General features: G+C 35.5%; 1 protein-coding gene across 1 annotated transcript in view; it reads left to right on the top strand.

Moving 5' to 3' along the window:
- HOMER1 (homer scaffold protein 1) overlaps positions 1-24,979 on the top strand; it is an 89,254-nt gene that overhangs the window by 30,450 nt on the left and 33,825 nt on the right. The window contains exons 4-5 of the mRNA XM_062599264.1: positions 4,310-4,402; positions 12,065-12,207. Of these exons, the coding sequence (XP_062455248.1) occupies positions 4,310-4,402; positions 12,065-12,207 (236 nt within the window). The remainder of the gene's footprint in view (positions 1-4,309; positions 4,403-12,064; positions 12,208-24,979) is intronic.

The raw sequence follows: 24,979 nt of genomic DNA, 5'->3' as shown, positions 1-24,979 counted from the left end.
TTAGAGTTTCTTCTGTATATTGATCTTCTAGGAAAAAATGTAGATGAATTTCAGATTTTTTTAAACCATATTCACTTTCACTTTTCTGCTATGTGGTGCATATTATTACATTGTCAGGTTTAAGGTAAAGTTAGTAGGAGAAATCCCCAATGTGGAAGAAAACAACTAAATTTTCTTTTTTGAATACAGGGAAAAAAAAACATTTTGCCCTATGTGATTTCCTCCCTCTTCCCCCCCCCTCCCCCCCCCCCACACACCTTGATCTAATTGTGAGGGAAGGAAGCCTGCCCTAGTCCAAGGAAACTAGTTACCCTTTTCTTATCAAAGTGATAGCGTAGTTCTTGTGAGCACCCCATTTCCAATACCGTGTATTATTGATACTCCTCTGATAGATGAGTCCAAGAACCTGTAGAAGCTAGTGTCATTTTCTCAGATAAAGAATTTGTTTCAGTGTTTCAGCCTAGGAATATGCCCCTACCTTAAACAGATCTTTTGTCTTCAAACTGTACTAAAGATCTGGAAACCCATGTGTAATAAAAAGGAATGTGTAGTAATGTATAGTACATGTTTGAGTAAGGAATAATAGTAATTGCCTCACTTATTTAAAAAAAAAAAAAAAAAAAGCAGTCTATTGAGAAAGTAGTAGTCATTGTTCAAGGATAAGCATGGGTCTTTTAGAAAAAAAGTAGGAAGAATCTATACATCTGCTTCAGTTGGACTGTATGATACCTTTATAAGCATTCTTCTTTTAATAATCAAATAGATTTCTTTTCTATAAAATGTAAGCCTCATTCTGAATAATGTTTATTGCATATATGCATATATAATTGCATGACTGTACATTTATGCACATGTTATTGCATCAGTAAGCTTAAACTTTGTCATTTATTTCAGTTGGTGTAAATTGGCTGAAATATATGCTAGAGGCACTTGCTCACCAAAATAATGGTAACTTTTGTTAGTATTTAAAGCTATATAGTATAAGTGCTAATTTAGTTTGCCTCTTATCTACTAGTTTGTTTCCCTTAATCATAGGATGCTTCAACAGTAGGTTATTCTTGTCACAGAAATGTTCTATTTTTTTTCATTTGTCCTTTCTTTCACTTCATTGCTCTCCCCAAGTGATACTGCCTTCTCAGTCACAGTTGTTTTATTCTTATTCTTTAGCTGCCCTCAAACTGACATATAAGAGAGTTTAATAAGCCCTTGGCTTCAAACTTTGTATTGCTGTTGTAACAATCAACTGAAAAACTAAAGCAGATACTTTTTTAAAAGTAGTTGTCTGAACAGAAGTTACTCAGATTTGCGTATTCTTCCAAAATCACAACAATCTTGAAAAAATAACAAGTCGCAGACCTCTTCAGAAGCTTATGGTGAGGAATCTTCAGGACCTTTTCAGCAAACTGTTTACACAGTATTGTATCTGAATTATTTTCTTGCGAGTTAAAACTGTTAATCATTGCTGCTAAAACTCAAAAAGGTGAAACTTCCTGTGTTGTAAAATTAACAAATGATTATTTGATGTGGACAAAAAAAAACTTTTGTCACTTGAGCTTGGTAGCTATATTGGTCTTCAGAAAACTGAAATATAAACCCTGAATCTGCGGTGCAGCTTTAGACAAATCACATCTCTCTGAGCAGACAGACAAGACAGAAGATTACTAACTCTCACTTCAGTGCACTAGCATTGTAGTCCAGTACACCAAAGCAATCACTTTGATACATATGGTACTATAAGGCATTAAATCTAACTCAGGGCTGAAGGTTCTACTGAATATTAGTGATAGTACTCACAAATAAGCTGTATTAATGGATATACTCAGAAACAGATTGTTCCTAGAAGCTGCTTAAAAATTGGTTTTGGAATTTCTTTTCTATATTTGATTTAATAAAGTCCCTAAGTGAACAGCCTTATTATATGTAATTTGCCTTGCAGTGATGCCTCTGGGCCCTGGAGAATGAAGCAAATAATCAGGACTGAGAAGTTTTGTCTTTTAGTGAACTGTATGTTCTCACATCATTGTCAGCTTAGCAGTGTCACTAATCAGATCCTAAAGCCTGTAGTAAGGGTTTGACTATTCTTTTTTGGCTTATGTGCCCTTGTCCTTCTAAATTGATACAGCTCACTGGAGTAGACTACAACAGTGATAACCTCTTTATCTATCATAATAGCGACTGAGAATTAGCTGAGTGAGAATATCTTTGATAGAAAAATAAAGGCATTCTAATTAACTCTTTAGATGCAAACAAGATAAAAGAAAATTGAACATCAGTTCATATTCATCAGACCTTTTCGTAATATATCAGACTACAAGTTCACCACAAGATTGTTCATCTGGAATGATGTAGAGGTCAGTAATACCTAAAAGATAATTTCTATGTTGAAGAATACTGCTTTCCCTCACTAAATCAGGATTTCCTAGCAGAATTCTTCTTGCTGCTGTAGTAAGTAGCAATTGTAGTAAGTGAAATAGGATGTCCTATATTATTCACATAAAACTTTTGAGACATAATCTCTCAACCACAATATAAGGCTGTGCTTTTGACAGAAACCTGTTGTATGGAGAGAAATACTCTCTCAGATGTGCTGTCTTTTCTCTTTGAAATAGTTGACCTGATTTATTCCAAATAATTTAAGAATATGATAAATGGCAAAAGTACTATAATAAGTACTTGTGAGATCTTCTCATAGTCTCTTTCCACAACTTTTCTTTAAATTATTAATCCTTCAGAGAACCCTTCTTCTAATTCCATGAGATCTGATCTTTGTTATTTAGGGATTTTATCAAAAGAGATTGCCGTTGTCTATTACCTCACTGCTTGAAGGAATTTAGTAAATTTGTGAGAATTTCCTCTGCTTTAGCTCTGACTCTTTCCCAGAACATTATTTCTCTCTCTTCATGTTACTTCTTTTAACAATTTATACCACTACTATGTAGAAGTTTGTATTTACTGCTCTGTATTTCTTGAGCCATTTATTCTAAACATTATGTTAATGTTTTCCACTTATCAATCTTCTGGTCCTAATGCTTATTTAAATATTAGGTTACCTAATGTAATTTGAGATCTATCTACAGGTCTTAAATGAATGCCATCTAGTTACAGTGATCTCTTCCTAATTTTGAGACCTTCTTTGCTGCTGCATTTGAGTTCCAGGGTATCTTTTGTCTCTCTTCCTGAATATGCAGGAAACATGCTTTTAAATGACCTGACAAATGAAACACAGGCTTCCAGTGGAGGAGAATTTTATTTCCTCAAAGTCTTCTGGGAGAAGAAGAAAGTTAAAAACAGTAAGGCTTTTCAGGTATTGGATAGCAAGTGAGGTTTTGATTGAAAATAGTTGAGGAAACTGTGACATGCAGAAGTAGCCTTCATCTCTTCTAAATGCTGGTAGTGCAAAACAATTTCTTCGTGTTCTACTGCTGGAGAAATTTAGAAACTGTTGTTGAAGTTTTCAATGTTTTTGCAAAATCAATTCTATCTTAAGCTGATCATAATACAATTCTATATAAAAGAAGCAAGCAAAAATAAATGTTTGGTTACTCTAGTGATTAGTGTAGTATAAAGTTGAGAACTACAAGGCTAGATTCTTCTCTAGCAAGCTAATCTAGGCCATTTTATTAAATTAATCTCAATTTTAAAGGCACATGCATTTCTAAATTGCACTTTCAACTCTTTTCAGAAAGAAGGTACACGTAGCAGAGAAATCAAGCCTCATATGACTGTTCAATGTGCAATTCTTGAATTTGGTGTTCAGTATATATGAGTGTATAGTTCAACAGATTCATTCTTTATCTTGGTTGATGTCAATTGGCTCAATACTTGTAATTTCAATAGCTAATTAAATAAGCAGCAGTCTGAATACTGTTATAATTTTGGGATAAGTTAGTATTGTTTCAGACATCAGAGAACGAAAATCATTGAAGACTAGGGTAATACTGACCTCAGTAGGCTTCAGAACCAGATCGTCCATTGCAAGGAAGACAATAAAATCTGAACCTGAAAGCAGCTATGTAAGGCAGTTTATCACTATTAGCCATAACTGAAGTGGTTTTTTTTCATGCTATCAGTAAGAGATAACACTACTTTTGTTGTATCATATTTTTTCTATCATATCAACAGTTGTAATAGCTGAAAGGTATTTGTCACTAACTCACTTAAATGACTATCTAATAAGGAGAAAAATTTAAAAATTCTACTGACAGAATCTGACTTTGTAAATGTTAAGTATAACATTCTGTTCTGCATGCAATGTAACTACTTCACGCCTACTCTTTCTTTCTCTCATTTTCAACATATGTACCTTCAGTTTGCGGACAAATTTCAGGAATTCAAAGAAGCTGCACGACTAGCAAAGGAAAAATCTCAAGAAAAGATGGAGCTAACAAGTACACCCTCACAAGTAAGTTATCGCTTGTCTGAAGCCTAGAACCTCATAGTCTGTGCTGCTTACTGTTTTAAGAATTTGTATTGTATATTATCCACTTATGTCATATTAGAAATGATTGGGATACTTCACAGTTTACCCTGAAACCTCTACAGTCAACTAGAAGTGCCAAATCTAAGAATACCTTTAATGTACACTGTGGAAGTGTCAAAGGGACTTGCTATGAAGTAAAATTAGGCTTTTTTTTTTTCCTTCCTTTCTTTGAGCTTTCCCCAAAAAAGTCTTTTGAGTAAAGATAGTGAGCAGTTATTTAAGTAAATCTGTAATAAAGACCATTTGTGTGTTTCTTTCATTGTATCTGTGAAACTGAAGGGAACATATAGTAAAGGACTTTATAAAGAATCCTTCCAGCAAAAATCAGAGTTGGTAAAATACCAAACACTTTAAAAAACTATTTCATGCTATCTAGTATTTAGTTGTGAAATGCATTGATGCGAGAGGAGAGATTGATGTACAGATTCTGGAGTTTTATCACAGGTAGACATGTTGTGAAAAGAGTTCCAAAAAAACCTCCCCTAATCTCAGAACATATGAACTGGGTTAATATAGGCCCAACAGAAAGATAAATTAATATAGTCATATTACATCAGTCATGCCTACAATTATTTTTCTTGAAAGTGGATACTCTGAGTTTGCTTTGGGAAAAGAAATTGCATGAGACTTATGCCTCTCCCTTCCAGTGTCCCTGATTCTTGGTGTAGCAATTTGATTTATTTTAAGCAATAGTAAAGGCAAGGAAGAAACAGCTTTAAAATTTAAGCAGGTATTCCTGAATTCAGTAGGATTAATGCAGCAGTCTTTTTTTCCAGGGAGTGCATCTTCATTCGCTGAATCAGTGCATCTCTTGGATGCTTTGTATTGCAACATACTTCTAATCTTTGAAACAAGGATTTCAGGCAGTTTGCAACATGCTGGACAAATAAGTTTGTTGCTACCACAGAGCTATGGCTTGCTGTACTGCTGTACTGCCAGGAAAAAAATGGAGCAGTGGTTTTTTTTTTTGTTTGTTTGTTTGTTTTTCTTAGTAGTTTCCTTTACTTTCTCTAAGCTTCTGATAAATTTCATAAATAAGCATGTTGATGACAGAAATAAGAATTTCAGTATTCTAACCTATAAACTGCTTTATATACAGTGAAGTACTTCAGTTAGGCCTCTATAGTTACTCAGTATTATAGGCAAAACAATTACTGTGCTTTTCTTTTGACATGTTGAGTAATATTTTCGACTCATAAGTTAAATCTAACGTTGTCTAATGGAGTGACATATTTGGTTTGGACATAAATGTGAATTACTCAGAAGCAGGATGCCCAGAGTTAAAGCTTTCATCTTAATCTATATGAGCTATTAATATTGTTCACTTTCCTGTACAGATTACTCTTAATGCCTGATACTGGAGCCTAACATTTTATACTGTAGACAGTTACAGAAATGTTACCTTGAGCAGTTCCGTAATGCATGTTGAGAGCTGCAATTTAATTACTGCACACTTAAGAATAATTTCGTATTCAGGCCTTACCTTTCATCTCTTGGCTTTTAGCTGTGTTGATAAGTTAGTGCATTATTCCAAAAGATACAGTGAGTGCAAGTACTGACACATCCGCATAATAGTCTTCACGTACTTAATGCTTCTTATTAGCTCCCTAAAGAGAAGGGAGTTGAATCAGAAACTTTGGGGTTGGGAGCAGATGAAAAGCAATGGCTTCATGGCAGACTGCTGCACTTCCTGGGTATTTCATGGCACTGAGGCTAATTCAGAGAGGATGATGACTTGGGGGAAGAGGGGTACTTGGCAGTGGGGACCCTAAGAACACTTGCAGGAGCACTTGCTGATTTTGATCAACTCCCCCAAAGTGGCTGTAATGCCATAATGCCACTATTACCTTTCTTGATCATTTTACAGCTTTTCTTTCCATTTTGTGTAGTTATCCTTTGCAGAGAGGGAGAGGAAAAGAGGAAAGAGATAGTCTCTTGCTAGTCAAGATTTTGCAGGAACATGGCTTTTCAGGAAGCTTTTGACAGGAAAGGTATTGGGAGGTAGTGTGCGAGCAAGCCTTGGTAACACTAGCCCGGTTATCTACAAGTGTCAATTCTAATTCTCTCTCTGGCTTTTACAGAGTTCTTTTGCACCAAATTAAGAATAAGTAGAAAGATACTGCACATCAAAACAGGAAAATATACATGTAAAGTTTATATAAAATGTGTTATTTCTCTTGGTATTGCTTTAGAAAGTTTCTTCTTATACCAGTTTAAAGTGCTGGATATGGTACATTGTTTACCCTCTTTGCTACATAATTCTAGAGGAAAAAAATAGATATGCCTTCTGCTTTCAGGATATTCCTACAGATCTAAAGTATCTCTGCATGTAGTGCAATAAAACCTTGCATAAGGGATTTACTGTTTAGCTTTGACATAACCCTACATGTGCAAGTTTCTCTATTCTGAATGTCCTGCATTGTGTTCATGCCAAAAGTTGAAGTGAAATTAAGAATTAATAGAAAATAAATGGAAGAGATAACAGAAATCTCACTTTAATAGAAAGTGTATTTACAACTCAAATATTTTTCAGAGTTGTCTTTGTTTGGAAGGATAGCTTCTGAACAAGAATCTTATCCAAAGCCTACTGAGGTTAGGCTGCTTCTCTAAGCTGTAGAGTTTTAGCAAAGTGTTGGTACTATTTGGTAGATTTTTCTCTCACCAGAAGACTTACTCAGTGACCAAGAAGCAGTAGTTCCACACAGGAGTGTTTTGAGATATGCTATTTTGTTTGATGGCATGTATTCTGTGGATATTTTTTATTGTGGAGCATGTAGTAGGAAAAAAAAAATACATAGCCCAATTTGCAGCTACTTGATTGCAGGGATTCCTTTTCCCTAAGCTATTCTGCTGCTAAATTTAAACTGTATATTCTTACTGTTTCCTTAATACTTCCCGTTCTCTTCCTATTTACCAGTAGGCTTTGGTTTAGCTTCCCAGACTATCAGGTGATATATAAAGTCACCATTTACCTGGTAAACGTAAAAACTGTAAAAAAGACCTTGTCCAAAGGACAGTGGCCTGGAGAAACAAATTACAAGAGAAATGCTGCTTTATTATATATAAATTCTGAGTGCCTAGTGCTTTCTTCAAATAAAAACATATCTTCATGAAGGAACTTGAGCTTTCTAGCCCTCTGTAATAGGAGGGATGTGTATAATACACATTTTTTATTTGTATCTGATCTGTTTGGAGACGACCTATGCACATAAGTACCCCATCTGGTATCCATTTAGCTCGGACCTAGTAAATTATCTTTGAGGCTCTTATCTTGTTTATATAAAACTAAAATACTCTCTACTGCTGTGCCACCTGCTCTATCCCAGACTCCTCATTGAATTATTTTGCTCATGACAAAACAATGGATCTCACCGTGACAAATCACCCATGGTCTATTTTCAGTTACAGGTTTGCTTATGAATTGAACAGCAACACTTTCATTTGGAGTTTACTGAGCCTTGCATGAAGCTATAGCCTGAAAACTGTTGGTTGATGGAGTGGTGTGGGGTTTTTAGTTTTTTACTCTCTCCTTTTTCAAACTAAACTTGAATCTGATTCAAGTATAAACTAAACTGTTCACGTTGTAGGTTTGCAGCCTTCAGCATGAGTCTTAGACCAGCTGGAGTCTGGACCTCAGGTTTTTTTTTTCTGTAACATGCTCTAGGTGACCCGGCTTGAGCAGGGGGGTTGGACTAGTTTATTTCCAGAGGTCCCTTCGAACCTCAGCTATTCTGTGATTCTGTGGCTTTATTGCTCATTGTTTTTTTCTCTTTGTAGAAATACAGACTTTATTGTAAAAGCTTATGAATGACTGCCTTTCTGGGCTGTTGTGTGAATTTCTGTCCTGGAACAAACATTTCATACCTATTACGGCATCTGCATCCATAGCTGTCAGTCTTATGCTGTTGCTAGTCAATACTAAACAAGCTTGTTGAAGAACAGTGACTACAGGGAAGAGTAGGGAAGGCTTCCTAAGAAAATGGTGTCACAAGCAGGAACTGGTTTGCTTTGTTGTAGTTTTTGGAACTGAGAATTAATTGTTAAGCACCTACTCCCTATTTGTTTCTGTTCTGTACTTACCCAGCGTTAAAAGATAGCCTAATCTCTGTTATGGATTCTGCTTGTTTTACTTTAGAAGCTTTCTTGTGAGTGCATACATTCTGTTTGTAAGACTCTGAAATCTGCCTGGGATATCTTTTGATGAATTCCCATATACTATGCTTAGTTTATAGACGGTAGACAGTGTCCTTTTTATACTGCTTTGCATCACCAGCATCCAACCTACTGATTAGTAATGCTAGGGATCCTTCTGACAGTGCAGACCTCTGAACAACTCTTATATAGCAAAATACTCCTGATTCACACTTTTTGTTTTTTGTTGTTTGTTGTTTTTTGTTGTTGTTTGTTGTTTTTTGTTGTTGTTGTTTGTTGTTTTTTGTTGTTGTTGTTTGTTGTTTTTTGTTGTTGTTGTTTGTTGTTTTTTGTTGTTTGTTGTTGCTTTAAATAATGCTAATCCATAGCCCATTTCAAAGTCTAGGGCTGATGAGTGATTTGAAGTTCAATATCCTCCAAAAATTTAAGAGAAAATGATTTAATGCTACAGAAGAGCTGACAATCCATTCTTGTCAAATGTATAAAATGTCTATTTGTAGTTCTCATGAATGGGAAATATCAGGCCTTAAAATATGTCATTGGTTTATAAGAAGGTTTGATTTTTTTTTTAACATAAGGACTTTTTTAGTGTCTACACAGTTGAATGTTAGAACTAAGTTACTGTGAGATATATATTTTTATATATTCTTGTATTTTAATATATATATATTTTAAGTTTACCATAATTTCTCACCAAACTCTCTAAAACTTGAAGTGGATATGAGGCACTAATAACAGTTTGTTACTTGTGAAATCTTCCCAAAAACATTTCTAAAATTCTTATGTTCTTTCTAAATACTATGAAGTATGAATATATTATTTGCAAACTTAGTTTTGCCAGCTTGATTTTGTAGCTTTTTCTGTTATATTTGGTGCTTTATTCATGACCAGCTTCTCTATAGTTGGCTGCAGATTGTAAGTTATTTACCTAGCAAGGGTAGTTTTGAGTATGTGAGAACACTGATTAATCTGTATTATTAGAAGAAATACATACTAGAATTTGATGCTTCTGTGCTACGTACAGATCTATCTATCATGAATTTGTAAGTAGCAAACCTTTAGGTATTATATAGACAGTGACATTTGCCTGCATTGATCTATCATTTGAGTTGCATTTGAATTAGAAATCTATGAAAGTTCCTTACTGAAAAATAAATCTGATTGGAACTTGCAATTTAATTTTTTATATTGAAATCATTTTTATTCATTCATACAGAAAAGAGTTTTTTTATGAATAAGCTCTTCCTTTATCTAACAGTGTTGTCGGGATTTTAGCTAAAAGATATAAGTAAAACATTCTTTTGGAAAGTTGTATGGGTATTTTAGAACATCTAATGTGGTTTGGGAAGAGGAGAAACAGACCAAAATCCATAATTAGTATGGAAAAATGCATGTGCTTGATTAAGTATAAAAGGAGAGTGGAGTTGGCAAGGTAATTTCAATATGGTTTCAGTTCAGTAAAATTCAGTTTTGTAGAAATTGAGGTTTAGTTTTGACTTTGAAATATTAACAATTAAGATAATAGTTTTGAGTATAAAATAACAAGGTTACTTCTGAAAGAAAGTAATAGTTTCGATTTATAAATACTAACATTTATATGGTAGATAATTTGCATTTATATAATAAATCAGTGAAAGGTAATTTTCTGCTTTTTAATCAGTAGGAATTTAATAAGAAGGCACAGAGTGGAGATATTTGTGCATTTGCATTGCATAACTTGATAAATATAAAATATAATAAAACTTTAAATTAGTACTAACATATTACCATATGTTAATTCTAACAATTCTGTATCACCCACTAATGCAAGTTGTAGAGTAAGAGAAATACTATATGTGGGAATAAAAGATTTTGGTAATTGTTGCACTCTGCTGCAAATGCTGAATGTAATTCCAAGTGCAGTGAAAACTTGGAACTACAATATTTTAGGTTAACTGATGGTAGTCCTTTGTGGAAGGTGACAAGGACAACTGGATCTAGTTTCCTTTAACAGGACTGAATTTTTTCATCTAATTAAACTTTAACGTCAAGGACAACTCTTTCTATAGATGTAGATCAGATTCAGTATTGGCTTTCAAAAAGTGTGATCCCTGTAAACTAGTTGAAGGGTACAAACACAACTGAAGGCTCAGAATTAGAAACTGATTTTTTTTTTTAAGGTCCTGAGCATCTTCATATACTTTCAGTTTTCAATTTCTTTCATGATTACTGTTCTTGAACTACTGTTCAGCTTTCTATGCAGAATGTCAAAGAGCTGAGAAGAGTAGCAGCTAGCTTTTCAAAGACTGCTTGTGCTTCACATTCAGAATGTTAAATAGCAGCCTTTTCTCTTCTCCATGCAGACAGTAAGAGGCTGCAAGGCCAAAGGAGATGCTTAGCTTTTGGAAATGTTGCAAGTCTAGCAGTTCTCTACTGTATAGGCATCCCTCCTTGCCATCCATGGAACTCTGCTCATGAAAGCCTTATATCTTAGAATTAAATGTTAATGGTTGATTACTGAGAGCCTACTAAGATGTTCTAAAATCCAAATTAACTGCTTAGCTTATGTGACTCGTTTACCTCCTGAGATAAGAGCAATGATTCTTACTTGGAAAGAAAAGTATTAAACTATATACAGGGTTTGAAAAGCCCATGGTATTTTAACTTAGGATGTGAACTACAGTGTTCTTTGGGTGTTTTTGTTTGTTTCTTTGTTTTTAAGATGGAAATACTAATTAGTGACCAGAAAACAGCAAATAGTCTGGTGTTGGTGTGATGAGGTGTGATAAAATTGCACTATACCTCCTTGTCAGCCTTTAAGTTTCTCAGGCATCCAGCAGAGGAAGCTGCCTGAGTGTAGCTGGAGTATTCTTCTTCCCAGACAGAAACTGTGAACAGCAAAGGCTAGGTCAAGGCTAACATGTCTATGCAAGCTTTGCAAGGATTCTGCTGAATGAGCTTTCTTTACAAATGGCTCGTACGAGAAACAGTGAGTGTTACCAGCAATGGCCTCCCACTGTTCACTTTGGTTAATAAAAATACTAAAGCTAGATTTTGAAATAAATATCAAGATTGTTTGTTTCTCTGTGTTAGAATATAAAGTAAGAGATCCAGGGTGTGAATAGTAGCCAGTTCTTTACCTGCCTGAAGGCTGAATGTAATATCAGAGAAGACACACAAGACTGTAAAACCAAGCAGCAGAAGACTGGATACCTGCAAATAAATCATGAGTCAGTTATGTTTTGTGTATGATGATCTGAATTTTATAGTAATATACTAAGTGATCACATGATAAAATATGAATATGAAACATGCTGGAAATCTGTGAGCCTCATATTAATATTGCCTAATTTTTTAATCTTCTAAGAATTAATGTTAGAGCTTATATGCACATTGTCTTTCTGAGTAGGTCAGTGTGTAATTGTAATGTATTGTTTATTTGTTTTACTTAAGGAATCAGCTGGAGGGGATATTCAGTCTCCTTTAACACCAGAAAGTATTAATGGAACAGATGATGAGAGAGCAACGCCAGAAGTGACACAGAACTCAGAACCAAGGGCTGAACCAACCCAGAATGCATTGCCATTTACACATAGGTACAGATTTCATTCACACATCCTAATTAAGTGATACTGGTTTCCTTCCTTGTTAAAGGGACCTTCTTCCATGAGGTAGCTTCCAAGTAGCATAGTTATGAATTAAATTAATTAAAAATATATAAAGGACTGGCTTTCAGATTTTCAATGTAGTCTTTATTTCCATAAAAAAAGGAAAAATAAAGATTTTGGGGGTTTTATTTTATAATTTATAATGAGTACAAGCACTTGAATACTAATGAGTGCAGGTGTCCCTTTAACAGGAAGCAGTATTTAAATATCTGAGCTCTTAGTGAAGTTAACCGCTTCATAGATGTTCAAATTAAATTTTTTTGGTGGATTTTCTTTTAATGACTGATGGTACTGGATGTCAGCCTTTCAGTGATGAGTTATTGGAAGATAAGGGACTCCTGCAGCCCTTCAGGACTGTACTATTTAAAGTAGCCTTTTAATAAAACAGTTCTCTGATTGAAAACATTTTTCAATGTTTTTCTAAAACATGAGAAGTGTAGTTGTGCTTCAGACTGAATTATAAGTCATTGCACTTGGAATGATGCATTTCATTGTTTAAGAAATCTAGGACTTCTTAATGATACAAATTATGCAAGATACACCTATCTTAATGCATTTTAGATGTTATTGAAAGTGGGATACTCTTAAAACAGGTTAAATAAGATCATGGAGACTAACTTCAATATTTAATAAATTAGCAAAGCTAGACACGATCTCTTTTTTTGAGGCATGGTATTGATTCAATTTAAATAGAGTTTAAGAGCTCTTGATCAGTGCCTCAAAAGTTGGAACTCTAGACCTTGAAAATGTCATGCAAAGAATTTAGAAGGAGCAGAGATAGAATTGGAATTGTTCAAGATTTCTAATTTTTTTTGTAAGAGAATGTATCTGGAAAAAAACTTTATCATTTTCAAATGATAAAACATTATTTTGCACTAAATTTTTAGCAGAGTGATTGTGTTTATTTTTATACTACAACTGTTACTGTTGCATCTACTCTGTTGTTGAAGAAATGGTGCTTTGTAAGAGTGCTATCTGCATGTTGAAGGAATATTACAAATGCTGCACATCTATCAGTGTTTTGTAAAGAATTCATTTGAAATTGTTTGTGTGCTGGAATTCTCTATCGATGTTTTTCTGGGTTGTGATAAAGTCTACAAAGTCCACAGACTAAGAGTGTTTAAAGAGAGAGAGGAAAAAATAAAAGGTAGCTGCAATATCTTCCCTCTCTTTTTCCATGTGTAAATGTTTTCTGATATGCCAATATGATAACTATATTTTCCATTGAGAATGATTGAAGAATGTTTCTAGGTATCTTTGGAAACTGCCCACTTGTAATTTTTGATGGTCTAGAATAGAGGTTATGAAATTTACATATTTTGCATTCTATCTACTTCATGTGTACAATGAGAATGACAGTTTTTTGGTTTATCAGCCTGTTTGATACCACTAGCTAGAATTGATCATCCAATGTCAACGCTACATTTAGAGGGTAACTTCTCATGGTGAGTCTCAAAAGACCCAAGATTGTCTTGCAAATGGTAGGTACGGGTCTATCAGTGTGCTATTACTGAAGAAAAGGCAAGTCTCTTAAACACCCTTTGACCTTAATTGAATTTTGGTCTAGCTAGGGTTTTTGTTATTATAATCGAGTAGAGACTTGTATTGACCACAGTTACTTACACTGAAAAGCGCAACTGAGACTATTCATAACTAGTGTTTAACCGAGACAGAAAATGCTCTCAAGTGCTTTCTGAAAACAGTTTTGTATTAAAAAAAAAAAAAAAAAAAAAAAAAAGGCAAACAGAAAAACCCTTTTCTTTCTGTCAAGGAACACTGTCTTAATTACATGGAAACTGATACTTAAAAAAACCATATTCCAAAAAATGCCACTTAATTTCTCCCAAACTGCTAAGTTTTTCAAGTTTATGTCCAAACTTAGTTTGGAAGACAGCTGCCTTAATTTGATTCAATTGTTAGCTATAATGGAGAATTTCTAGAACAGCACTCTAACACACGCATGAAAGAAGAGGTGGAGAGTGAACCTGCAGGACTGAGCTGGCCATGGTTAAAAGGACACATTTTTGAAGTGACTTCTTACAATATTTAATAGGGAATTATGTGGCCATTCCTAGTTGCCTGTGCTGGCTGGTAGGATGTTCCATGTGGTCAGTCTACTTGCCCCAGTTTAGGAAAAAAAAAAAAAATCTCTACACCCTAATCATCCAACTCCCTGTGTTTTTTCCTAGGGTACAGAAAGGACTTGTGTTCCTTTGTGTCCCTGGTCCTTTAGATGCTACTAGCTCTAAGCAGCACTCCATGTTTGATGGAAAAGCGATGCCATGCTGAACTCTTTTCCTGAGTTCAATTTTAACTCCTGCTGATCACTGAACCTCTTCCTCCTGCACCCAGTGTTTGAGCGAAGGTAGCTTTTAGTCAATGCCCCTGAGCAAGGAGGATAATGCTGGAGGGGCACATGAGTGTTGTCTTGTATGTGGCAATCCTTTGTAGCTATTTGCTGGGTTGTTTTTCTGGAGCTGTTGATTAATTTTTAGGTGCTTCACAAGAGAAGAAATGATATGATATTCCCTTCAAAGAGCTCAGATATGGGGGAGATGAGAGTTACTGAGTCTGGCTATGCTTCATTAAAATACCACTAGCATAACAAGTTCATTTTCTCTATAAATTAGATAGCTGTGTTCTGCTCCAACCTGGCAGTACGTGCTATCCTGTGACGCACCGAAACCAGCAGGCCTGAGGGTAGGCTGGAGCGCAGGGAGGCGGCGGGGAAGAAGGCACGGCGGCTGTGCGCGAGGCCGGGGAGGCGAGGCGGGCACTGCTCGGCCAGGAGGGCCGGCGCTCCTCCTGGCGGGGACTGCGCTGCCGCTGAGAGGGGGGCCACTGCGCAGGGCTGGGGGCAAGGTTTGAAGGAGGCTATTAGCAAAACAGTGCTAGGGAGGGATTTTCTGGTCTTTGTGTGAACTGGAAGGGACTGATAGGAGTTAACAAGGTCAGAAATCTAAAGTGTGGAGGTCGTGCTTTAGTCTGCATTTATTAGTTGTCATCTTTTATCTACACGTGTGGAAAATGCTTGATTGTTTTGTTCCAACATATCCTCTCTGGCCAGATGTTCCTCTTCTGCAAGCGTTCTATTCTGTGCTTTGTGTGTGTTAGCATAAGCAGTTGTAGGGCTGCATTATTTGAGCAATGTAAGTGTAGACTGCTTTGGTATTTGTAGTTGTTTCCTGACCATTTATATTCAAGAATTGAGAAGAAGCATTGCTTAAGTCAGCAGAGTTTTGTTATTAGAACTTTGATTTCTTATTATTTACTGAAATAATTGAGTGTTGAGTATAACCTTCTCTAATAAATATATACGATCTCATTCATATCCTGTGAGCATAATAGAGCAACAATCTTCAATTTATCCCTGATGGGAAAGTCTTAAAGTTTTTCACAGGCAGTGTGACTCTAGTCAACCATTTGAGAGGGAAGGATATTAAATAGTTACATGAGCATTATGCAGAAAGATAAACTCTTGCAATTAAACTTTTTTTTTTAAGCAATTGTGCTGGTTAATGTTGAATTACTGAGGAATATTACTTGGCAACTCCCGCTTCTTATAACATAGTATAGCCTGAGCGCTACTTTCATTACTGAATGTTGCTGGAATAAATGAAAATTAAAGGAGCCTAAGCAAGGCATTAGAAGTTCTAAAACATCTTGTTTGAGACTCTAATCAGTCCTTTTCTGAGCAATGACTAGTGCATGGAGGATTATTTCTAACAAAAGCTAGTTTATCAAATCTATTGTTTAAAATATAGAAAACTTTTTTTAAAAAATAAAAAAAACCAGCAACCCCCCCCACACACACACACAGATCATCTTTCCCAAATAACTCTCAATCTCCTCAGAAATCTTCCTCTTTTTTTGGCAATATTTTCCACATTCTTAAAATCTGATTTTTTTTTTCTAATACAAGAAAAGTATTGATTGTAAAATGGGGTTTAGAGAGAAAAAGGTTGCTGAAACATGCATAACCACCTCCGATGTGACTGCACCTTGCTTTTAAGCATAACTTTTTATCATGCTGGTGCACAGTGTACAATTCTTATTTGTCTAGATAAGCCCAAAGGAATAATGTTCTAGGCTTAATAAGCTTCAAAATATATTTTTAATATTTAAACTGAAGAGCTAAAGAGTTCTGATGAACTCTGCTACTGCTGCTTGGGCTTTTTGGTAACTTTGGTAAAAGTGGCTTTCACCTTTGTAAAATGAATAATTTGTTTGTTACAGGTTTTATACCATTTCTTGACACCTTATAATGCTGTGAGATAAAACATGCATTTTCAGAAACAAGACTTAAATTTAAGAATTCTTTTGTGACAGATCTTGAAAATCTTGACTTGAACATGTTACCTCATTTTTTTCATGTAATACGTAATGGTGTTCCATTTGATGAAACTTGGAATTTCTATTATATATTGTCTGATCAAAACATGTATGTGTGCTTGTTGCTTGTTCGTTAAAATTCCTATTTTTGTATTCAAACAGGTTTTTAATATGAAATTGACTCATTGCCTTAGTGAAAATGGACTTATTTCAAATGATGTTTATATCTTAGGTATTTTATTGTCTAGATAGCTTACCATTTAATAATGCTGCATGTAAATCCAATGCTGTAACAAAAAAAAATCCAAATCTTGCTGCTAGTTCATGTTCCTTCACTGAGTTTTCATTAAAGGTTGTATGCAGAAATCTGTTTAGTAGATTTTTCACTTTGTATATTAAAATGACTCGCTTCTACAAGCTTTAATATTTTAGCTATGTTATAGTAAAAGTACTTTGTGGATCATGTTGAACTGTTGGTTTTTTTTTAAAAAAAAGAGTTTTAAGTTAATATCTTTTTCTGATGTTTTACAATTTGAATTTATATTCAAATCCCAGTATTTGGATATTCTGTATAGTGTTTATATTTATATCTTCCTAATTCTTTTTTTTTAATGATGTTTAGCATGATCGTAGGATAGCTTTCAAGTTGGAAGAGACCTCAGGAGGTCTCTGGTTCAAGCTCTTACTTACAGCAGATCATCTGTGAGAGCAGATCAGGTTGCTCTGGGCTTTATTCCAGAAGAATGGAGACTGATAAACCCAGGCTTTTCTTTTTTTTTTTTCTCTTTTTTAAAAAGCCTTCTCTGTAACATAGAAGGCAATAACTGTTTTCAAATTGCACAGTACTATAATGAAGTATAACGTTTTAAGGAATACTAGAAAAAAACCCTAGTAAATTCAATTACTTTGCAGAGGAAAGATTATCTCTTGAGGCACACTTAGAAGAAACTCAAAGGTGATATGTTCCCACTGTCAGTGTAAGCGAAGAATTGGTTAGTATAGCAGCTTAACAGCAGAACTTGACTTCATCTCAACCAATACTTGCTTGATGTTGTGAAGGTCTTAGCTATGCTGTTCTTTTGCCTCTTGTGCTCCACTAGGACTATGGTAGTCTCTCAAAGAAGCACCCTGAGTGATTGCTGTCTCCTCATTCTCTGACCCAATTTCCACTGCTCCCCCCATCTGTGCATGTTTGCTTAGGTTGATGGGACTTAGCTGTTGATGGATATTAATAGATGTTGACTTGTTAGCTATTTTTTTCATATCTGTCTTGATTGTGACAATTTTTGAAAGTTCTGTAACGAATTTCTGGAATACATAGTAAGCCATTACACATTTTCAAACCGTAGTGTGTCAAACAGCGCAACAAAGCTCATGCTGTAATATAAGATTACTGTAGATATGGCGGTGGGAGGAGAAGTGAAGAAGGATTTGTATCTACTATTGGGAGAATTGTTATAGAGTATGTACTGCAAAGTTCCTTAAAATGGAGCAACTCTGCAATTGATAGAGCTAATATTAAAGGTTTTAAGAATGAATGAGAGCCAAAACTAAAAATAACTGAACATTTAAGAGAATAATTACGCTGTCTCCTTTGTGCATCTAAGCACGTTCTTGTTTGGAGCATCTGAATTACCTACTTCCTGCTGTTTATTTAGTGAGAACTCCAAGGAGTGATTCAGATGATGTGAGCTGGGTGTTTGAAATTAATGATGTAAATACCATCCTCAGGGACAACTGAGCACTCTTCCAATGTGTCTGTCACGTACATTCTTAGAGGAATACAATCCTTAGATAACTTATATTAAAAAAATCATTTGACTTGGGACATGTAATTTTCTTCTTTCTTTAATCACATAAATAAGAATTAAATTTTTTAAAAAGATTGAATTAACTTGATTAAGGAATGAACTTTCATTTTCTAAAAGAGTATATGCATTTTTTCAACTAGTCTAAAAGCTGGATGACTTTAGAAGATTGTGGGATAGTACTTGAGTAACTAAACACTGGCTCTCTAAATTGGGACTATGATACTTAATTCTTTGTTTATTCTGTTGATTGCTTGCATAACTCAGTCATGAATTTGCTTTAGGCATTTTCATGAATTCATTTCTCTGAAGTGTGTTACTTCCTCGTTTTAGGAGTTTGCTCTTAACACATAGACTTTTTTTGTTGTCTTGAAGCATTACTGGAAGGAGCTCTGCATAGTCAGTTTGAGATTGGTTATACACGTTTATTCTTGACTGTTACTGTTGTTTTAAATATTCCTAGCAAATTAGTTTAATAATGAACTTTTTCTATTGTAACTTTTGATACCGCGTGTGTGTATGCTTGTTTTAATTTGTGAGCAGTAGCTGTGAGGTTTTTACACGGGATGATTTGTGTATATATATTATATAGAATATCCATAGCTTTGTGAGTTTTAGGCTCAAACATTGCAATCATCTTTTCACAAATTTAAATTATATTTATAGGATATCATATATAGACAATTGATACCTCCTGTGTTCTTCACTCATTCTTCTAGCTTTCAGTGTCTGGCATTTCTGAGAGCCCTTGTAGAAAAGCCAGTAAGTAGGGTTAAGCTGGAGACTGAACTTTTCCAGGACCGCACGAAGTCCAATGTGTTGTCTTTAGTAAAGCAGAGATCTGTCTGTGCCAGGGTTTAATTGAAGTTATGTCAGCATTTGCAGCTGTCACAGATCTCTTCCAACAACATATTTTGAAATATCATTTTAAAAACTGAGGTCTCTTTAGAATCAAAGCAAACAGACACCAAAGAAATGCTGCAGGTCCCAATGTACTGCTCTCCAGAAAAAACACAATGAAAAATTTTAAGAGGGAATAACCACCTTATGGAATTGCTATTTTTTAAATCACCTGTGGCGGGAGGGGGAATCATATTTTAAAACTACAAATGTCATGTCTTGTTTGGATTGGAAGGCTCAGTGCATAGTTACAGATATTTTTCAGCCATCTGCTTAAAATTTTTTTTATGGAAACAAAGCTAATAATGTGAAGTTACTGGAAAAAAATCATAGATATTGATCCTGTAAGTCCAAAGTGAATTTTCTGATGGTTGTGACCCTTGAAGAAAGGAGCTTTTTGGGAGGAGGGAGAAGAGAGAGGGGGTGTTTTGCAGGTCGGATACAGATAGACTTCTAACAAAGTCTGATTACTCAAACTGCACTGTCTCATCTGGATTCATTAGGGATGTTGATCAGTGAAAGTACTTAATGACCAGGATACATGAACCATTCACACTCTTACCTTTAGTTTGGGATTCATTCTTCACGAGGTGGTGATGGGCTTTCTTCAGTCTGGAATTTTGACTTTTTGCAATCAGACTTTCCTATTACAATTTATTCTGCAGGTAAGACTATGACCGGCTTCGCACCCATTTGTACACGAGCATTGCCTCTCTCTGAAGACAGACCTGATCAAAATATGCCCCAACAGTCAGTTATAATAGACTAGAAGATTAAAAGCTTCTAGTAGGTAATATTTTACTGCTTCAGTTCAAGTGCAAGGCTTTGTCCACTTATTTTTATCAACGCCAAATATAACATTTATATAACTGTTGGTGGGAAAATTCTAAGAAAAAACTTTTTCAGACTTGTTCGTTTACTGTTTTCTGCCTCTAAATAGACTCTGTAGTCATCATCTGGTTCCGTGAAACTGGAAAATAGTCTGGCCTTGGGTTTCAGGATACACATTCCCATCCCCATAGAAATTATTGAAATGGGGGCACACACCTTTAAAGAAAGAAAATTGAAGAGAATTGAAGATTCATGACCTTCAGATCACTTAAGTATCCTGCAGAACAATCTGCCTCACTTTTATTTTACTTCTTGTTTACCCTACTCATCTCAAGATTCACTTGGTGTCAGCTTTAGATTATTTTGTAAAATCAGTGTACGAAACATGAATGAACTTGCGTAACTTGTAGCAGTGATTGTAGTCATGGTAAAATGCCTCCATCGTATTCCTTACAAATACAGGAAAATGAACCGGTACTGAACAATTCAAGTTCAAGTCCACAGGCTGAAAAATAATTAAAAAAAAAAATGGAAATGAGTGAAAGCTGTTTCATACTTCAGAAAGCCAAAGTGTATTTGTCTACTGAAGAAATATTTCCAAATATCCAGTTGCTCAAGTAGTTATATAATGTCATGCGTACACCAGGAATCAACTTCCTACTTTACTGAGATGACAAGAGCTAAAATGAAGTGATCTCAAAGAAGTAAGCTGTTTAAAAGGGGGGAGCGGGTGGGGGGAGAAAAATCAGACAACCAACCCCCACTCCAGACCTTTCAGTCAGTGGCTATCTTCAAATATAGGCTGTCTGTGTTTCCAAGTTGCTTGGTGCTTCTGCCCCATTCCAGATATATTGTATTTTTCAGAAGAGCAGGTGAATGCACAAAATAACTCTTCTGTTGTTGTACCTTTCCTGTCTGCTGTATTCTCATCCTGTCTGATGTAGGGTCTGTGTTAAGTTCCTTAGGCAACAAGGCCAAAATCCTGATGGATAGCTTGGGGAAATACTAAAGAAAAGAGAAAAGCCTGTAACTAAGTACATCTTGTTGAAAGTGAAGTTCAGTTGAATGCATTTGATAGACATAAATTTAGCCCTTCACTTACTCATGCCAACTCATCACACTGCCTTCTGTATGGTCTCAGCTGTAGTTGCAGATCATCTGAGACATAGATTGTATGTAGTTATAAAATAAACTTCTATGGATAGCATTTGCTGTTGGATGCCATTCCTGTTTCCTGTTGTAGATAAAGGAGAATGTGTTTGTGACTATAAGGCATTACAGTATCTCAACTTGATACTTAATTACAGTTGGCAAATGAGGACTTCTTAAATACTAGCTCTTTTAAACACTGTTCTTTTGAGGCATCAAACGTTGCTTTTCATGTGGAGTTAGAAAAATGCATATTAATATTTAGGCAAACCATTCAATCTGAGGACTTTAAAAATGACTTAAGCATGACTTAAGGTAGCTACCTGGAATCTGGGAAGTTAGTTTTCTCAGAGGCTATTTCTCTATAGTTAGTTGCACGTGCACGCGCGCGCACACACCCACACATATATGTATAGTTTTGAAATCTTATGTATTGTGTGGCTATAGTTTTGTTGGCTTGTGGAATACTTAATGATAAACATACAAGTATGGTGACAACGTTAATGACTAAACAGTTGTTACTCTTGAAGCAGTATAAAACTGATTTTTCCAGAACTTCCAAGCAGAATGTAAATAAACATACTTTCAGCCTTTAACAACTTTGGAGGTGAAATGAATAATTTACTTCAGGTATTTTTCTATTCCTTCTTCTAGTCTTTTCTGTAGTACTTTCTTGACTGCCCCCTCTCCTTCAGGAAAATGGACTCTCTGGAAACAGAAGTCATTCCTCTGCAATGATTTAAACTTAAGACCTTGTTGTTTTTTTATTCTTGTTGGCATTTATAAGGACACTACTAGATATGGGGCAAGGGACTCTCTCCTCAGTTACAGGATACCAAGTACCGTATGTCAGAGTGTTTCTACTTTCAATCATTTGTGAATTATTAATTGTGGAATCACCTAAAACATGCAACATAGTTCCACAGAGGAATATTTTGTCAGTTGTAAAATACTCAAGTTGTGTTAATGAAGCCCATATGGAATTACAAATTGGCTAATTTTTATTCAGTTAGATAACTTTCTCCTTGGAGATTGGCTCTGACTTCTATGGTCAATGATAGCTGGCAGCAGGTATTTAATTTAAGTTATGGGTACTTTTTCTGCTGAAGATGTGAGGTAGATGTTCAGCCGTGCCAAGTTCTGCTTGGGTTTAGAGGCAGCAGTCACAGAGTGAGTTTAGAAAGCGGCTATAACCCTTGATCCTTTGCTATCCTATCACACCATAATTAAAGTTATCTAGAGAGTGCAGCTTGAGCAGCTGGTGTGAACTCTTCCAGTGGTCACACAGTAAGGGGAATAGGATAGAGCTGAGTGAACACATCTGTGCCCTGGCGTATTTTTTACTTTCGGGTGTGAATGGAGCCTGGCCTAGGAACTAACTGTGCTGGCTGTTGGCCTTACCAGTTCACAGAGCCAACGAGGTTTTGTGTGTCACACAAAGCCACTGAGGTGACCTTTGTCAAGCCACTTGCAGGTTTTTATATATTTTTATTGACAGGATTCAGTTAAATGGATTGCCTTTGTCCACTTCTTGAAATAATTAATTTAAAAACTAAACACAGTGAGATAATTTGAATTTGGCAAAGCTGAGAAAAGCAGTTTAGAAAACTCTTGATATTAAAAATACATATCGTGAGTACTAACTTAGTGTATTTTTAAAGAACTGTTAATCATATTTTAATGAATCCCATATATAAACAATAGCTTTCATGAAAATGATTTTTTTTTTCCTAGAATTTATCTGGAAGAGAGTTGACTGAATTTCATATGCTGTATGACTGTGTGTCCTCTGAGGTATCCCTTTGCATCCCTGCAAGAGATACACGGCCTGGGACTATGAGTTCTTAATTTTCTCATAAAGTAGATAGCTTGGTTTTAGTCTGATCCAAGAGATCCATACTGTGTTACTAGTATGATCCTCTCTGAAGTATGTTATTTATGTGAGATGAGTTAAGATAGTAGAAGCCTTCTTATTTAAGAATATGCTTTGGAAATAAATCTAAATAAGGTAAAAATTCCTTGGAGAATGCTGTGGCCTGTATTCTCTGAGGGCAAACGGGTAAACTGCCATATTCATGTGATGCTGGGCCTAAGCGTTTATGCCTGAGGAGATTATGCCTGATGCATTTTGTCTTAGATAAGGCACCTAAGATGGGTCGGATGAATGGCCATCTGAGGACACTTGCTTCTCTGAGCTTTCAGACATTGAAACCTGGGAAGGTGGATTTCATCCACTAAGTTACTTTGCTTCAGAGTTGTGCTTCTTGTTTTCTATGGAGGCACCACAGCACTGCATCCTCCAGCATCCTGTCACCCTGCAGTGGCTCCCTGGTCTGCTGTCTCACTCAGCCTACTCTCCTGATGGTTCCTTTCAAGATCTCTTAAGTCTCCTAAAGAATCGAGTGAAAATTCATTAATTAAAAACTCTAAAGCTGCATTATGATGTGCTGAAATTGCTTATAGTAAAGCATGTAGTCGTGTTAATGATGATAATTGTGTCAGGATAGCTGTCCTTTGATTGTTTTCTCTGAGAATGTGGTAGGCAGACCCCTTGCAGTGGAAGTTTAGTAGCATCAACCTACTTCCTGCACATGGGTGGAGGTTTGGGGCAGAAACATATTTAACAACAGAGGTAGAATATTTTATCTGTCAAAAACAGAAGTACTTGATGTATCCTACACTTACTGAGAGAAGAGTTAGCTTGAAGAATAAAATGTAGAATATAGCTAAATGGTGACCAACATCTCCTGTAATTTTCCATCAGTTTTACGATTTAGAGGAGGTTTCAAGTACCTGTAGTGTCATGTCTTTTGAGTTCATTTAACATTACTGCAGATGCCGCTGGCATTTTTTAGTATGGGCAGAAAGTAACTTGTGTTGACCAGTGTCTCGAACATATAGCAGGGGTCTCTGCTGAGATGGATTCAAGTTGCTGAATAGCATTTTGGTGAGATGTGGACAACTGGTAATTCATAAACTTTGTCAAAGTACTTCACAGTGATATTGAACAGTCATCAAGTTTTGTCAGTTTTGAATTGAATTAGCACTGATCAACAGTAAAGTAGAATATAAGAGCTTTTTATCAACTCATAAGCTATTTGTCAAATTTAAAAAGTCATTTCATTAAATCAATATGGCTTAGAGGGAAAAAAAAGAAAAAAGAAGGCTCTAAGAGTGAATTGTGCTTCATGCTTGTAGTAAGTTATTCAACTCTAGTTTGCCAAAGAAAAAAGAAATCATGAGGGTTTTTTTTTCCTTTCCTATAACAGAAATAAGCTGTAGCTTGTCTCAGACCAATTCTTTTTTTTATATAGGAAATTCATTTAGATTAAGTTGGTTTGAATTTCAAGAGGATGGCTAAAATAGCTTCCTATATGCACGGATTGTGCGTAGATCACTGTATAAGACTGAGATTTATGCATTCGCTCTACTTAGGAAATAAATCTAAAATTTAGAACTAATGCGATTACATGACAACACTGCTTATGGTCTGCTTTTTATACTTGCTAGAGACTTTAATATTATTATTATTTACTTTAGCACTTTAGGATGCATCTCTGCTGGGCCTTATATTCAGCATAGTGGGAGGCTCAGGAAAGCTGGCTTTTAAGTGTCTTGACATCGTGCTGTTTTTCCTACTCTTTTTCTATTCTGGATGCCATTCATGAAAATGAAATAGG

Source organism: Rhea pennata, chromosome Z (genome assembly GCF_028389875.1).
Source record: "Rhea pennata isolate bPtePen1 chromosome Z, bPtePen1.pri, whole genome shotgun sequence".
Lineage (NCBI taxonomy): Eukaryota > Metazoa > Chordata > Aves > Rheiformes > Rheidae > Rhea > Rhea pennata.
The sequence above is the reverse complement of the archived record's forward strand: the minus strand, read 5'-3'. Positions and strand labels throughout refer to the sequence as shown.